General features: G+C 52.9%; 1 protein-coding gene across 1 annotated transcript in view; it reads right to left on the bottom strand.

Annotated features, from left to right (window-relative positions):
• Positions 1-14645, bottom strand: part of Runx3 (RUNX family transcription factor 3) — a 58804-nt gene extending 44159 nt beyond the window's left edge. The window contains exon 1 of the mRNA XM_028875252.2: positions 14447-14645. Coding sequence (XP_028731085.1) covers positions 14447-14504 — 58 coding nt within the window. The 5' untranslated portion in view covers positions 14505-14645. The remainder of the gene's footprint in view (positions 1-14446) is intronic.
• Positions 14646-17195: the final 2550 nt, after the last annotated feature.

The following is a 17195-nucleotide window of genomic DNA, read 5'->3' as shown; positions in this document are numbered from 1 at the left end:
GCCTGGGTTTGAACCCAGGGTAGGTGATCTCGGGCATGAGCACCAACCTCTTTGGGCCTTAGCTTCTGCATTTATTAAATGGGTTTCATACTAGCATCTGTGGGGCTCATTGAGCAAAGGCAGGAAAACACCCAGTGCGTGAATCCTGTGACTATTTAAAAGTCGAATCATCATCATTCATATTTTCTAGAGAGTCAGTTTGCAACCGCCCTGGCAGGAATGAAGGTACTCTAAAGAGACACCCATGTCCCTTTCAGAAACAATGGTTTCTAAGGAATCAGAAGGTCCCCAGGAGTCTCAAACTGAGAGAAGGGAAAGGCTGAAGACTGGTGCTGGAGAAGAGATTCCCACTGTCAGATTCCCAACGTCAGATCTCCTTGCGGGAGAGACTGGAAGCCAGACCATGATGGGTGGGTGATGGGCAGGACAGACACTTGACCAGGACTGCTTAGCTGCCCACCTCTTGTTCTCTATTTAAACCTAAACCTCATGTCAGGACCTGAAGATGGACTTTTGGGGTCACTAGTTCTTTATTTGTTCCCCTTCCTAATGTGCCCCTCCCCTATTTTACCCTTCTCTTTCATTGGACTGGACTCGGCTGGTTGCAGCTGTCATGGCCCAGGCTTTGACCCTAACAACTTCTGGCCCACAGTGTGGATTTCTAAACTGCTGTACTTTCTCCTCTAACATGCTCCTGTAAAGTCTCCTACAGTTAAATCATCCCCTGGCCTGGTGGTGCTGGTGCAGACCTTGAGCGGCTTTCCCTGAAACAGCCTATCCCAAGGTGGTCTAGGGTGAACTTTCTAAAGGCCATATTCCCCAGCATATCAAAGGCTCTGAAAAGCCTGCAACACAGCCCTGTGTGATATAGCATCCCCAGTTGCTAGCTTTGAGCCCTCTGACACTCTGTTCAGCACCTGATACCTCTGCTGAGCACTCACGGGGACACCCCACCATCTTCCGGTCGCTAGGAAACAGGACAGGAGTTATCTCTTAGAGGCACAGCAGCTCAGGATGAGGAAAGGGTTGGTCCCCACTCACAAACATCATCCAGAGTCCTCCTCAACCTCCTCCGTTATCTGACTCAGCCCCGTATCAGCCAGCTCCCACCCCAAGAGGCACTTCTGAACATCTCCGGCATTTTTCCTTTCTGGAATGTCTGATGTATTAAACACAGGGTCACCAGGAGCTGATTTCCAAACCATAAAAGCACCATGCGTGAGACATCCTGTGGTCCGAGAGAGAATGCCTGAAACAGGTGGGCATGCTTTTAGAATAATTAGAATGAAATTAATAGGGGCTTGGAGAGATGTTTCAGTGGTTAGAAGCACTTGCTGCTTTTCCAGAGGACCCACATTCTGTTCCCAGCCCTGTGCCAGGCCGCTCGTAGCTGTCTATAGCCAGCTCCAGGGGATCCAGGAGCTCCTGTGATCGTGGGTACACACTTTCACTCACAGACTCAGTCACACCCCTGTGCACACACTCAGAGACTCACACACCTACACATAACTAAAATAAATGATAAAAGCAAATCTTTAAAATGCAGTGAACAGCCTGGCCTGTGACACAGGCATCCCAGGTACTCGGGAGGGTGAAGGCAAAGGATCACAAATTCAAAGGACAGCCTGGGCTATACATGCAGACTGACATCACAAGGCCAGCCTGGGCAACTTAAGACCCTGTTTTAAAATAAAGAGTGAAAAGGAGGCCGAGGCTGTCGCTCAGTGGTAGCACGCCTGCCCAGCATGTATGAGGCACTGGGTTCAATTCTTAACCCTGCACCAACAAATAAATGAACGAATAAATAAAGATTAAACCTCTGGTGTCTTGTTGTGCCAGGCTAGCTATCACGTGTTCAGTGTTCGTATGTGACAGTGGTCACTGGGTGGGATGACTTGTGTGCACAGGCGGGAACATGTATGTTCATGTGTATACACTTGTATGTGCATGTGTGTGGAGGCCAGAAGCTGACGCTGTGTTTTCAATTTCCCTCCACCTCCGATTCTCCTATCCAAGTACTAACCAGGCCTGACCTCGCTTAACTTCTGGAATCAGCCAGGCAGTGGTGGCGCACGCCTTTAATCCCAGCACTCGGGAGGCAGAGCCAGGCGGATCTCTATGAGTTCGAGGCCAGCCTGGGCTACCAAGTGAGTTCCAGGAAAGGCGCAAAGCTACACAAAGAAACCCTGTCTCGAAAAATAAATAAATAAATAAATAAATAAATAAATAAATAAATAAATAAATAAATAAATAAACTTCTAGAATCAGATAAAATCGGGTGAGTCCAGGGAGGTATGGCAGGAGACCACCTTAGTTTCTGAGACAGGGTGAATTCAAGCTCCCAGTGAATCTAGAGCTTGCCAGTTGGGTTAGACTGTCCAGGAATCCCCCGTCTCTCCCTCCTCAGTGCTGGGGTTACAGGTGTACACCGCCATATCCAGCTTTCCTGTGGCGTCTGGGAATCCAGGCGTAGCTTCTCATGTTTCCATGACAGGCATTTTACCAACCAAGTGTCCTCCCAGCCCCATTCAGTCATTCATTATTCAGCGGGGGACAGCGGGGACCGTGAGGCTGGATGACGGGCAGCGACAGGGAAGTGAAAGTAGGCAGGTTTGTTTTCAGGCCCACGGTCCCTTAAAAGAAGGGCTCTGGCCCTGGCTTCATGCTCTGATGACGTCTGTTCTGAAAGTCTGTTGTTGTTTTCTTTTTACTTTAAATTTATTTTAAAAGTGTGTGTGTGTGTGTGTGTGTGTGTGTGTGTGTGTGTGCGCGCGCGCAGAGACTAGAGGTGCTGGATGCCTCGGAGCTGCAGTTCCAGGTGCTGGGATTTGAACTTGGATCCTCTGGAAAGAGCAGTAGGTACTCTTAACCACTGAGCCATGTCTCCCCATTCTTGCTGTTTTATGGTAGGGTCTTGTGTAGGTCAGGCTAGCTTTGAAATCTTGATCTTCCTGCCTTTACTTCCAGAGTGTGGGATCACAGGCCTGTGCCACCATGAGTGGCAGACCTGAAATTTTTTTCTTATTCTCTCTCTCTTCCTGACTCTCTGTAGGTGTGTGTGTGTGTGTGTGTGTGTGTGTGTGTGTGTGTGTGTGTGTGTGTGTGTGTAGGACAACCTAGGTGGTCCTCGGTCACTTAGTTTGAGACAAGGTCTTGTTCTGCTGTGAGGCCAGGCTAGGTAGCCTGTGAGGCCCAGCATTTTCTTTTCTCTGCTTCCACCGTGCTGTAGAGGCTCTGACCTTACAGACGTGCACAAGTGTGCCTGGCTTTGTGGGCTCTGGGGATCCGAACTCAGAGCCTTACGTGAGAGTCTGTAGCAGGTACTCCGTTACTGAGCCATCTCCACATCCCTATCCCAAAACACATAATGAACTTTGAACTTGTGTCCCACGTCTTCATTTTGCACTGTGCCCTGAAAATACCACTACCTGCCCAGGTCCTTGGGGTGTCCCTGAGATAGGCCTCACGTTGACTGATCTGAATCCCCGCCCTTGTCCTGGACAGAACACAGACTCGGGCATCCCTGGCACAGTCTTTGTATCAGAGCAGCGGTGTGCTTTGGCTATATGTCTGTGTGTCTAGAGAGGGATAAAAATAGCCTTGCAAGCGGCCCAGGAGGCCTGTGGTCTCACCACACTCATGCACACATGCACGTACAGGAACCTGTCTTCACTGCGTGCGTGCGTCTGCACTGGCCTGTTTCACGGAGCTGCCTGGGTGTCATGGGATGTGGGGCAGCCATCTCTGCCCAGCCTGCACTCTGCCTGGATTCCACCTGCCTTGAAGTCATGCCCGACTCTCATGCCTGGCTGTCTCTTCCCATGCTCCTCTCTTGTGTCCCCTCCACAGGACACACAAGCCCCCCATCTCCAGGAACCCCTCTGCACGATCCTTTTATTCTGTTGACTCCCCCATGTGCCAACAGCATTCTTTATTCCCCAAATGTGCCTATGGCGGATCCAGTTCAGACTCCACCTTCCTCAGGAACATTCTGGAAGTCTTTGAACAGGGCTGGGGACATTCAGGGAGAATTCTGAAGAGGTGGTGCATTTGAGCCTCAAGGAAGAGGAGACATGCTCCAGGTAGGAGGTGGCTTTGATATCACACAGACCTTGACGTTTACCAAGCACCGACCTCTTGCTGAGCCTCAGTTTTGCCGACTGTAAAATGGTGATAGAAACAGCAATGCTGTCCACTGCATGGAGAACAGTGGGAATGAGACCTGACTGCAACAGGACCATCACAGTGCCTGGCACACAGGAAGTCGCCAACAGCTGCAACTCCAGTCTCCTTCACTCTTTTCTTCTCCAGCTTTGCTTGGAGCAGGCCCCTCGACTCCCTGCGTCTGGATGCGTTTTCACTTCAGCAGTGGAACGCGTGATGCCTACCCCACCGCAGTGTAGACTCAGTGTGCTCATAAACATCTACAGAGGCACCGGGAGGCCGATTCAGGGCCGTAGGTGGCCTAAGTGGGGCTGTAGCGGGTTCTCAGGGTCCCAGAACTCCTGAACTGTGGGGCTTGGGTGAGGACTGCCTCCATTCGGGGCCTCACTTCTCTATAAACTGGGTGTATGTGTGTGTGTGCGCGCGTGCGTGTGCGTGTGTGCGTGTGCGTGTGTGTGTGTGCGTGTGCGTGTGCGTGTGCGTGTGTGTGTGTGTGTGTGTGTGTTGGATATCAGGCCCAGGAGGCAAACACAGTCGCCTGCTGTGTTGACTCTTACAGGCTTATATGCAGTAGGTCAGTGGTTCTCAACCCGTGGGCCATGACCCTTTTAGGAGTCGTATATCAGATCTCCTCCTGCATATCAGATATTTATATTATGATTCATAACAGTAGCAAAATTAGTTATGAAGTAGCAACAAAATAATTTTATGGTTGGGGGTCTGCACAGTCTGGGGAACTGTATTAAGGGGCTGAAGCATTAGGAAGGCTGAGGAGCATTGCAGTAGATGCTCAATAAATGTCCACCAGAGGGGCCAGTAGTACTCACATAGAGGAGAGAGAGAGCCTGCTGGGAAACCAGGCTGCCTCTCCCAGGGAGCTACAGGGCCCATGCATCAGATACAAGCATGGCCCCAGAATCAAGCGCGGCCTCCGATGTAAGCACGGCCTGAGCGTCTGCTGTATGCAAGGCTCCACCTAAAACCCAGGGAGAGCCTGTCTCCACGACCCAACAGGCCAGAACCGAGGTGGTAAAGACAGAATGGAGGGGAGAGACAGAGGGTGGGTTTCCTTCAGCCCCTGCTCCCGAGAGGGCAAAGCTCCTCTTCTTTGAAGAGACAAAACAGTTTTTTCTTCCTACATCTGTAAGTACCACAGGCTCCATGTTGAGAGATCTGAAAAGTGCGAGCATTGAGAGAATTTCCCATAAAGCCTCTGGGCCCCTCTGGCTCCACTCACTCCCGTGGCCTGAGCTACAGTTGGCATTTTATTTCCTTACTCTTTGCCTGAAGATGTCCTTGTCTGGCTTCACGTAGGGAACCCAGGCAGAGGGGTGTCAGGGTTTGCTGAGGGCCCCACTAACCCACCCGGAACTCTGCTCCCACCTGCCCAGGACCTGCACCTCTTGCTAAGATACCCAGGATCTGGAGCCCTGGTCACAACTCAGCAGGTCCTGAGGCCTCCAGGGCTGGGTGGGCAAGGCCAGCCCCTGACGGAGACCTGGAGGAGGTCCTCAGAGGGGCAATTCTTGGGCAGCTACCTGCACTCCCCCAGGTGAGGTGGGTTTGGGGCACAGGTGTGACACTAAGGAAGCTCTCCTCTCCTCTGCCCCTTCCCTTCATCTCCTTCCCCTTCAGGGTCTCCAAGGGCCTCCAACACCACTGCCCCTATTACTGGCCACTTAGCAGAAGCAAAGGGTCCAGATGACCCACAGATGTGCAGGTGGGAGACAAGAAGAAACCCATTTACAGTCCCACAGCAGTGGCGCCCTGGTGGGGGTCAAGACTCCCGTGGACTCTTTGGACTCTCCCCTGGAAGGTGTTTGGGTGGGTGGGGCTGGCCATGGCAATCTCGAAAATCGTAACGCATGCGAATCTACCCTCTCCGCCCACACGTAAGTCTGAGCCTTGTGCCAAAAATGCCTTTCCCAGACTTAAAAGAAAACCCCAAAGAGGAACCTAAACCTCTGAGCTGCCAGCGCCCATAGGCTGGGAGAGCTCTGGCCTGGCGTTCAGAGAAAAACCAGCCAGCCTAGGGGAAGTGAAGAGGTACGGAAACCTGCACAGAACGGCAGCGCCAGATCACCCTCCCTCAGTCACCATCCGTCAGGACTTTGTAGCGAGGGACACTGGACGTCACTTGGGAGCCCACACCCACTACTTGGAAGTCTCTTGGGATGCTTCAATAGTGAGGGTGTGACGACAGCAGGCACCCCAGTTCCTGGGAAAAGAGGCTCTTGCGAGGCAGCGGCCTTGAAGCTGGGTCTTGAGAAGCAGGGCCCCTACTTTCTATCAGCTCGGAGTCACACTTTTTTTCTTTCCCACTGACTGGAAGAGGAAGAATATATGTCCATAATACTTTCTGATACTGATGAAGGGCTTGACTGTGTGAGTCCTGGTATTAACCTCATCTGATCCCAAGGCCATCCAAACAGCCTCCGGTGGGTACTGTTAATTCTTCCCATTTTTACAGAGGAGAGATAAGCACAGAGAGGTGGCATGCTTCTCTCCAGGATGCAGATCGAAGAAGTGGTAGGGCCTGGATATAGCTTAGGCATAAACAGCTAAACTTTGGGCTCTGTTCCCTCCCCAGGGCTCCATGTGCAGAGGGTCTTGTCTTTCTGAGCTCCCTGCACAGCTCTCTCTGACACTGAGAAAGAGGGGGCCATATACTGGTGAACGTCAGCAAGCTTTGGACAGGAGGCCAGTCTGTGTGGCATACACACTCTGAGCCTGTGTGTTTCCTCTTTGAAATTCCTCTTGTTACCCCATTCTCTCTCTCTCTCTCTCTCTCTCTCTCTCTCTCTCTCTCTCTCTCTCTCTCTCTCTCTTCCTCCTCCTCCTCCTCCTCTCTCTCTACATATATATACATGCATATATATAATATTTTTTAAGGCAGAGTCTTAAGTATCCCGAGCTGACTTTGAAACTCGACATTGTAGAGAGGAAGGATGACCTTGAACTTCTCATTCTCATCTTCCTGCCTCCATCTCCCGACTGTTAAGAATTACTCTGCTTGCTGCTGTGCTGAGATCCAACCCAGGGCCTCATACACACTAAGCAAGCCCTCTACCAACCGAGCCACGTGCCCAGTCCCAGCCCCCACTTATACAATTGCCGTTCATGGGGCCAAGAGATTAACATGCAAGAGATTAACATGCCGGAGTGCCAGCAGCCAAGCAGCTTCACACCGTGCCTGAGCCCTGAACTAAGGGCAGCGTGGGCAGTGACTCCTGGGTGTCGAGAAAGCAAAGCTGCTTCTCCTGGAGCTGAATTGGAGGGGCAGTCTCTTCCTGTCCACTCCACCTTTCTCTGGACCGACTTGTTATTCACGTGATGTTCCCGGTTCTCGTCCTGACTTCAGCAGGTGAGACCAAGTCGGTCCTGCCCTCATCTCCCAACTCCACCGTGAGGAGTGCCCAGGGCTCCCCACTCCCCAGAGTTGCTGTTTCAAGGCTTGTGATGGGGTCCAGATATGGATTCCAGGCACTGAAGGCCTTCCTTTCCCTTTTTTCCTTTTTTCCTCCCTCCCTTCTCTGGAAATGACCCTGGAAGTCCCAAAGCTGGCTCTGGAACTGAGGCTGAAGCTCAAAGTTCCCGGTCTGTTGCAGATGATCTCGGAATGACCCCTGGCAGGGTGGGTGATGGAGATGAAGGCCGGGCTGAGAATGTAGCTCAATAGTAGCACACTTGCCTAGAATGCCCAGGGCTCTGGGTCTGATCCCCAGTAACACACACACACACACACATACACACACACACACACACACACACACACACACACACACACACACACACGGTATGACTCACCAACTACTGGTAGTAGCTACAGGTCTGCAGGTGGCACAAAACCAGACATGTAGATCAATCAGTTAGAACAGAGGAGCATATGTAACGCACACAGCTATGGCCCTCTGACTTTTGATGAGCATGTCAAAAATGCACGTTGTATAAAGACAGCATCTTCAACAAAGAATTCCAGGAAGACTGGGTACCCAGAGGACGAAGACCAAAGAAAGATGTGTTCCTCCCACCCTTCAGGGAAAGAACTCCAAATAAGTCAAAGATATTTAGTTTTTAGGGTTTGCTTGTTTTTATTTTATATGTGTAAGTGTTTGCCTGTAGGGACGTATGTGCACCACATTCATGTTGTGTCCGTAGAGGTCAGAAGAGGGCATTGGACGCCCTAGAATTGGAGTTTTAGATGATTGTGAGTCACCACGTGGGTTCTGGGAATCAAGGCTGGGTCCTCTGGAAGGGCAGCCAGTGCTCTTAACCTCTGAGTCATCTCTCCAGCCTTGGGTCAAAGATCTTATCGTCAGACCTGAGACTCTGACATTGTCGGAAGAAAAAGCAAAGGAAACACTTCCATACATAGATAGGGAGACCTTCCCAAGTTGGACTCTCATTGGGGCAGCTCAGGCCAACAATTGACAAATAGGACCTCATAGAATCAGATCAGTCGAAGCAACAGCTTACAGAATGGCAGAAACCCTTTGCTTGCTATGTACCTGACAGATTAGTGTCTGGAATATACAAGGAACTAAAAAAAACAAAAAACAAAAAAAAAAAACCAATAACAAGAACTCAAACGATCCAGTCAATAAAGAGGCTAAGGAGATGAACAGACAGCACTCCAAAGATGAAATACAATTGAACAATTGGCCTTTCAAAAACCAGCTTCCCCAACAGGAGAGAATCAAAACCACACTGGGAGTCCATCTCATCCCAGTCAGAGCGGCGGTCATCAAGAAAACAAGAAGAGACCTTGGCGAGGCGAACGGGGCCCTGCTCCACAGCCGGCGGCAGCGGGGTAGAAGCTAATCCGGCCACAGTGGAAGCCAGTTAGAGGTTTCTCAGGAACCTAGAAACAGCTGGGTGTGGCGGCTCACACCTTCACTCCCGGGACTGGGAGGCAGAGGCAGGAGATATCTTCAATTTGAGGCCAGCCCCATCTACATAGTGAGTTCCAGGTCAGTCATGGCTGTATAATGAGACCCTGTCTCATACAACAAACAACCCTAGAATTTCCACACGATCCAGCTATACCTACTCCTGGGTAAGTCACTCAAAGGACTCCCAGCACAACAACAGAGGCCTATGTAAGGAAACGTGTATGTGTGTGTGCGTGTGTGTGTGTGTGTGTGTGTATGGTGGATCTATCTATCTATCTATCTATCTATCTATCTATCTATCTATCTAATTTATCTATCATCTATCTATCTATCTATCTATCATCTATCATCTATCTATCTATCTATCATCTATCTATCTATCATCTATCATCTATCTATCTATCTATCTATCTATCTATCTATGGTGGAATTTTTGCATTCATAAATAATGAAGTCATGTCATGTGCAGGAAAATTTAGTAGCCACAGATAATCACATTGAGCAAATTAAGTCAGCTTCAGAAAGAAGTTTTCTACCACTTGTGGGTCCTAGATTTCATACAGACACCTAAAATCCTGTATGCATATATAACAAGAAAGTAGATGTGACAGTGTCACGGGGACAAAGGACTAAATGGAGGGGAGGGGACAAGTCACAAGAGGGTAGCGAGCCAAGGAGGAGAATGCTCCCCATATAACATGTACATTCATCGATTTAAAAAACGGAATTAATTTAGGAAACTTTGGAATTTTTTAAAAGTTAAAAAAGAGAGCCTGTACACGGCAGGTCCCTAGGAGACGGGATTAAGACACGGCGCTCTGGATGCCATACCGAACCCCAAGTTCAGGGCTGTCTCCCCACCTCTCAGAAGCCCAGGTCTGCCGACACTAGACTTTCTTTTCAGCCATTACTCTCTTCTGGTCTCCCAGAGTCTTCTGGAAGGTCATGTTTTCAGGCCCCTCCCCTTCAGGTAACCAGGAAAGCCTCAGCTTTGATGTGGCCACCTCAAGGCGCTGCCGTCAATGGGCCCACTATCTGACCTGCAGGGCCACCAGGGGCCGCCGGTTGGCTGTCGTGGGTGCGGATGAGGCCTGGACACACAGTCCCACTGTGTGGGGCCGGTTCACACCCACCCAGACCCTGTGGGCAGTGGGGGGCTCCTAGGAACTCCTTTCCAGCCTGGGGGTGGGGCGACACAGACTGGGTGGTTTGGGGAGATGATGTTTGCAGGGCGGCTCAGGAGCCGCCATCAAAGGGCCCTGGTAGACGAGGCGCCATAATGGGCAAGGAAAGACAGATGGTCACTCATCTCCCGCCAGGGCCAGTGGAGGAGGAGGCCACGGGGTCATCTACTCAGGGTGACCAACCTCGACGGCAGCCTGTGACTGGGGGGGCCTCCCTGTTGCTAGCCACAACCTGAAGCTTAGGAAAGGACATCGTTTTCTCTCCTTCCTCCCTATCCAGTGACATCCAAATCAGGTGATTTAGGCTAGACATACCCGAAGCCATGTTGTCAGGCCCTTGCCATCAAGTACGCCCCATGCCTGAGAGTCCAGTTCCAATTTCTCCCAGATGTCTGGGAGGTAAGGTCTGCGCGGCCCACTGACCCCAGCTAAGAGAACGGAGGCTAAACGTCACACGCCTGGCCTGTGCAGGGGGTCCTGTGTGCATGGCTGTCCCCAGGACCACCAGGGCATCTTCCTGCAATCCCGTCCTTGGCATCTTGAGATCTCTGGATCTCACGCTGTTGTCTTCTCCTTGGTCACCTCCTTACCCTTTAAGACTTGGTACCGTCAACTCCCACATTCCCCATCTTAACCACAGGTCCGTCGCATCCCTGCCCATGCCGTTACCCATCTCTTTCTCTACCAGCTTTTGCTCCCAGGATGGAGACTCTCACCCTACCCTCCTGAAGCAGCTCCCGGCAGGCGGCCAGCCTGTGACATGGGTAGGGCAGTGGCCCTAGCCCCAGGAGACTGGCGCTGCTACAGAAGGGGAAGTTGAGGCACAGGGAGGTGAAGAGACTTGCCTGTGTTATCTAGGAACAGGCAACACACAGGCATGCGGCCGAGTTCACCTCCAGAGCCGGAGCCTGGCAAGCTTTTGTGGAATGGCTGAATTAGCAAGTCGAAGCTATCGCTGTACATCGTACCCCTAAATCTGCATGCAGGTAGCACAGCCCACTTCCTCAGATGGCCCCCCACAAAGTCCTCTCCCCCTCTGTCTTTGGGAGTGAGACTCTGCTGGTGAAGGAGCAATGTTGAGTGCTGCGGGGGAGGGGCGGGAGACCTGCTGGTTAGAGGCTCCTTGGTGCCAAGGAGGGCCTCAGGTAGACTTAGGGTGATGTTGCCAGCCCCCAACAGAGCTAAAGATGCCCTCTTGGGTCCTCCATCCTCTCCTTGGCCTTTGCTGCAGGGTGGGGTCCTTTCCTTGCCCCCTTTCCTCCCGGGGAAAGCCAGGGATACACTGGGCCCAGCGAAGGACCTGGTTCAAGGGCAGGACTGAGAAAGCATGAGGGGTGGGCTGGGCAGCTTCTGGAAGGTTCTACACAAGCCCTGACGAGGAGGCGCCCAGGGGAGTCTGTCCCCTGTTGCTTCCAGAGGCCCCAGATGTCTGTTGTGCACTGACGCCCAGGGGCAAGGCATGGAAACACAGATGCCAGTAAAAACATAGACGGAGCTGTTCTCTTCTGGTCCATGGGGACTCCGAGTCGGCACAGCGTCACGACAGAGCAGAGGACCCACCCTGGGTTGGGGCAGGGACAGACAGGGATTGGAGGCAGCCTGAGGAGTTATCAACACTAACGGACACGTCCCCTTTACTAATGAAAGAACGGCACTCAGAGATGTCAAGCAGCTTGCTTGGAGTCACACAGCACATGAACATTGGAGGCAGGCAGCGGACTGGACCCTCTGCAGCACCGCCCAAGTCAGCTTCCATGAATCTCCAGACCTAGACTCAACGCACGCCGATTCCACAATCTGAGACGGGAATCTGGAACCCGGCATTTTCAAGGGCTCTAGGAGAGTGGCTGAGGGTCTTGCTGAGGCAGTGAGGAGGGTCAGCATTTGGGGAGGGCAGGGCAGGGGAAGTGGACACTGTGGGAGAACAAGGATGGGGCTCCCATCTGTGACTCCCACAGGTGGATCCCGAGGGTCAGAGTGTGAGAACGCAGCGACTCTAGGGTTCTTGACCTGAGCAGAAATCCAGGGGGTCCATGACCCCGGCTGGAAATAATGAATTTTCCTTTCTGTTAGCAACCTTGAAACAAAATTTAGCATCTTTTTCCACCATGATGGTGTCACCAATGGAAACCACAAATCGTTTTCGATCTCAAGAAGGTGGTGGCAGATGACCCTTCACAATCTGTAGTCAGCACTCGTCTCCCAGAGTTCCGCTGGGTTTGAACGAACACGGAAAGCAGCTATCACTCAATGTCTCCAGAGAGAGCCGAGGTCACAGTCCGCAAACGGGCCTTTATGTCTTGGAAACTGTTTCCCTTGCTCTGGGGCCCTCCCAAAGTCCTTTGGAGTTTGTTTTCTGTCTTTAATAGTGCAATTTGAGAAGTCACAGGCTTCCTGAGGGGCCAGGATGGTGTGTGGCTACAAGGGGACCCTGAGGCTGGAGCTGTGAGGGCTCTGAATTAAGGAGCTGAGCCCAAGTGGGCAGGTTTAAAGGAGAGAGGTGAGGCAAGGGCAGGGTATCTTCTTCTTGGGGTCTCCGAGCTGCCCGGTGACCCCGACACCTTCCACCCTGCTGACCAGGGACCAGCCGCTGGGTCCAGTGACTCTCTCCTGTCCCCATGTGTCGGGCCAGAGCTGCTGCAGTCCGCTCTCTGTCCTCCCGCCTCCAGCAGCCACATCTAGGGCTTTGTGTCAGGAGTTCATCTAAGGCAGCCGGCGCTAGCCCTGTCTTCTAAGGTTTCTTTGTTTTAAGCTCAACTTCTCCATCTTGCTCAGGGAGGGAGAAATACGGATTATGAAGATCCAGCAACTGGTTTTTATAAAATTCTTATTTTCTTGCCCAGTAGCTGCCTTTAATTAACACCGAAGACTACAAAGGGTGCCTAGGACAACAGCGGTGGCTGCAAGGGACAGCACCCGGGGCCACCATTTGTCACCAGCCACAGTTTGGAGGGAGCGTCCCTTCTCCCGTGGGTCAATCACCATCTGAGCACACAACCTGCCTCGGCCTCCCCAGGTCACCAGGAAAGAGATACGCCGTACTCTTCGGCAAATTCTTATCACACAGACCCGCAGGTGTCCAGGCCCTCTGGAACCCAGTGCTGTGGTCAAAGCTAGTCGGAGCCGGGCAGGCAGACCTCTACGTCTCATTTGGCCACCTCGACTCAAAAAAGGCAACGTCTCCCAACCCTGGAATTCTAGAACGTTCTGCCCCTCTTCAGCAGAGAAGCTAGTCCCTTAAGCAGCCCAGAAGTATTGCCCCATGCACAGCTCAGATAACAGAACGCCACAGCTAGAGGAGACACCATCAGGAGCAGAGAGGTAAAGTGACCTGTATCAGGTCACTCATCAAGGTTGGTACAGCCTGGGGCTGAAGTTCGGGGACCACAGTCCCCTGGTCTCAGGTGCTACAGCCCCATGGGTTACTGCAAAGAAGCAGGAAGGTGGCCGAGGTGTCTGAAACCAGGGTACCTCAAAGGCCAGAGGCAGGGCTTGTCTTCCCGGGATTCAGCCTAAGTCAGAGGCTCCACATCAGATACCCTGGTCCCTACCCTTGCTGAAGGACACACCCCAGAACTCTGGGTCCTTCTGGGCCATGAATAGAAACAGAAGCTACCCCCAAACACCTTTGTTTGTGACCAAGCCTTTAGACCTTCCAGGGATAGGGTCTTCCATAGTATCCACCAGTGCTGAGCAGATTCTCAGAGAGGCCTGTGGCTCCTTTCTCTTCCCTCTGTCCTCACTGTTCAGAGTACACAGAGAATGCCCAGGACAGTCCTCAAGACCTGTGGGTCCAGGCACAGCCCTGGCCCTGCTTGCCTCCCATGGCCCTCCCGGACACATCTGACCTCAGTCCATCTGAGCCCTGATCTGGGCAGACAGGCCCCAGTGCCCTGTGGGGGAGGCAGGAAGCGGAGGGCCACAGCCTCACCTTGTTCTCTCCATCCCAGGACCCTCTGAGGTCTCTAGCCTTTTGAGGTTCATAGGGAGCCATTGCCCCGTCACACACTCCACCAGCGGAGAAGCAAAGTCACACAGTGATGCTCATGCCAGGAGACCACGGAGGCCACCAATCCCTCTCCCCACTTAGCTTCTCAGAAGCCAGCCACTGGGGTGGCTAGAGCCGTGGGCTGGAGGGTCATGGTCTAAGGCCGTCACCGCTCCCCACCCGGGAGAGCCAAGCAGAGTCCCACCGTTGGTACTCACCTCGTATGAAGGTCGGTGTATAGTTGGGAAAGGAGTCGAAGATGCTGTTGGAGGCCATACCCCACACTGATAGAGGCAAGGACGCGGCCTCAGGGGGCTGGGTCCGGGCCGGCTTGGTTGGCTGCTGTTTTGTTATATATATTTTTTTCAAGCTGCTTTTGAAAATAAAAGGGGGAGGTGTTGCTTTTTCGTTTGTTTTTTTGGTTTGGTTTCTTTTTTTTTTCTCCCCCTGCTGCTACGAAAAAGAAAAAGAAGAAAAAAAGAAAGAAGAAAAAAAAAGGAAAGAACGCGAGAGTATCTGTGGGCGAGAGAGAAGAAAATCTCCAAGGAAAGAAAGTTTCGGTTTGTACCCAAGAATTTGGCTTCCCGGTCCCACAGGAATGTCTAGCCACAAATTTTCAACAGCACTATGTGCAGAGTATCATTAAATGGTGGGAAGGGGCCCTGGGCAGCCAGGGCGGAGGAGCCCGGGGCTGCAGCAGTGAGGCAAGGCTCAGCAGCGGGAATGAATGAATGAATGAACGAGGCTCACCCTCCACGGAGCCCAGGCTGCGGTGGGGGCCAGGACGGCCAGGGGGTGGGGACGCCAGGAGCCAACCAGCTCCTCGCAGGGCCCTGGAGGCGGCGAGGGCCTGGCCTTGTGGTTCTGTGGTTGGGGGACCAGGCCTTCCCAGTGTCAACCCAACCTCACATCACAGGATGCAAGAAGCCAGCTCGCGGCCTAGGCCCATTGGCTAGGCCACTGTCACCTGGGCCGTGATGTCACAGCCCCTTAGAAGATCTTGTGGCTACTGCCCCCCCCCCCCCCCCCCCCCCCCCGCTCCCCACTTCTTTGGAGGCTGAAAGGAAAAGAATAAAGAGAGAGAGAGAAAAGGTAGGGTTTCTGTTTGTGGGTCTGGCCTCATCATACAACCCAGGAAACAGAGCTGGGAGCCACGGAGTAGGCAGCAGGCTGTGGTTTGCAATGGCCTAGGAGACCCTTTCCCAATGAAGGGCAGTGGTGGCCTGGCTGCTCTTCCCCAGGAGCCAAAGCCTGGTTCCACCAGAGGGTGGAGGACCCCTCACTGTTACTGTCACTGCCCTGGGCTGTGGCTGACACCCTGCCATCCGTCACCACACTGCCAGGCAGAGGCGTCCACATATGCGGCTGGGTGGCACTTCAGGGGGTTTTATGGGAGTTGGGATTTATGTACAAATGGGAAACACATGAGGCGGCTGCTGCGGCCTGCCCACCAAGAAAGGCCTTGCTTGGGAAAGCTGTGGCATGGCCGTGCTGGGACGGCCCCTGCCCTCTGCTGGAGCCGGCAGCCTGAACTCACGGGTCCAGGGCCTTTGCGATGCCCTTAAGGTGTTGCAGCCAGAGAGACTCTGAGCTTCCTGCCTCAGGGCCTTTGCATCGGACAGGCCCTCTGTCCACCTTTTTTAACCTCTCCCGTGACAGGGTTCAGAAAGGTTCAAAAGGCAGGGACAATGTCCTGCTCTGTCCTCATCTTCTGAGAACTCGGTCAGGTGTGGGGCGTGGGAAGCGTGGCTTTTCCTGTTTGCCTCAAGAGCTCTTCCCTGGCAGTTCACAGGCCACGTCACAGAGGCCCAGGACCATGACTACACATGCCGAAGATCTCACAGCCTTTTAGAACGGGATTAGAACTCCCACCCTCAGCTCTCCTACCCAGGCCTCAATCATGACACCACAACAGCCTCAGCTGTCCTTTAAGCTCTCTAGACTTCAGACAGGGCACCATGCCAGCTCTCACCAGTGTCCAGGCCAGGGGCTAGGCCCCAGTACCAGCCTTGACTCAGGTCTAACATTAGGGAGGAGGGGATTATTTAAGGCTGTGGACTTTTTTTGCCTCTCAGCTACACTGGAGTTCCTATCAGGAAGAAGCCCCTAAACATGTCCATCAGATCCTTAGGTTCAGTCCTCTGCCCCACAGACGAGGTCAGTACTGCCGAGGTTGGAGGGAATTTCAGTTCCAGCTGAAGGGCTCTGGAGACACTTTTGTGGGTCTTGAAAAGGCTAGACCCTGGTGCCTTCCACTTCCCTTCCCTGGGCCTCAGTTTGCACTCCTGTGAAATGGGGATGACACCTTGGTTGGAGGGACCTTGCTGGTTGAGGGCCTGGCACACGCTGGTTTCCTTGGTGGAGTCTCCATGACGCAACAGGGTGCCATTATGAGTAAGCCAGACAGGGGACCAGCACAGCTGTGTAAGGAGAACACCTCGTTCCCACCAGCACTGTGAATGTGTCAGCTGCCTGGCCTGGCCTGGGCTGCTGGGGGTCAGTGGTGGAGGTGGCGCCTCCCGGGGGGGGGGTGGACGACGGACAGACGGACGGACTTTGGAGCAGTTTGGAGCTGCATTGTGAAATACAGCAGAAAATGATGCGGTGGGAAGACCGCTTTTTTCTAGAGATGGAAACTGAGTCCCATCCCCCATCCCCAGGTAGGCAGACTCATCCAAGCACCCCGAGTGAGTCAGTGGGACCCACTGCTCCGCTCCCAGCCAGAGGCTCTTTCCATCCTGCGACACCTCCCCCTCCGCTTTCTAGCTTCTCACCCCACCTCGCTGGTTTTTCCACACCTACGAGTGCCCCCCAAGCTCCCATAACTTGCTCATCCTCAGGGGGCTCTCCCTTTCTAGAAACTGAGTCTAGGCCCAGGAACTGGAGGGAAGTCCAAGAGGCTTATGTAGGGGCCAGGAGCACATCCTAAGCCTGGTACCGAGCGGGTGTTCTCAGCAGCAACTGGGG

The sequence above is a fragment of the Peromyscus leucopus genome, chromosome 2 (assembly GCF_004664715.2).
Source record: "Peromyscus leucopus breed LL Stock chromosome 2, UCI_PerLeu_2.1, whole genome shotgun sequence".
NCBI lineage: Eukaryota > Metazoa > Chordata > Mammalia > Rodentia > Cricetidae > Peromyscus > Peromyscus leucopus.
Note: the sequence above shows the minus strand (reverse complement) of the source record. Positions and strands in the feature narration are given on the sequence as shown.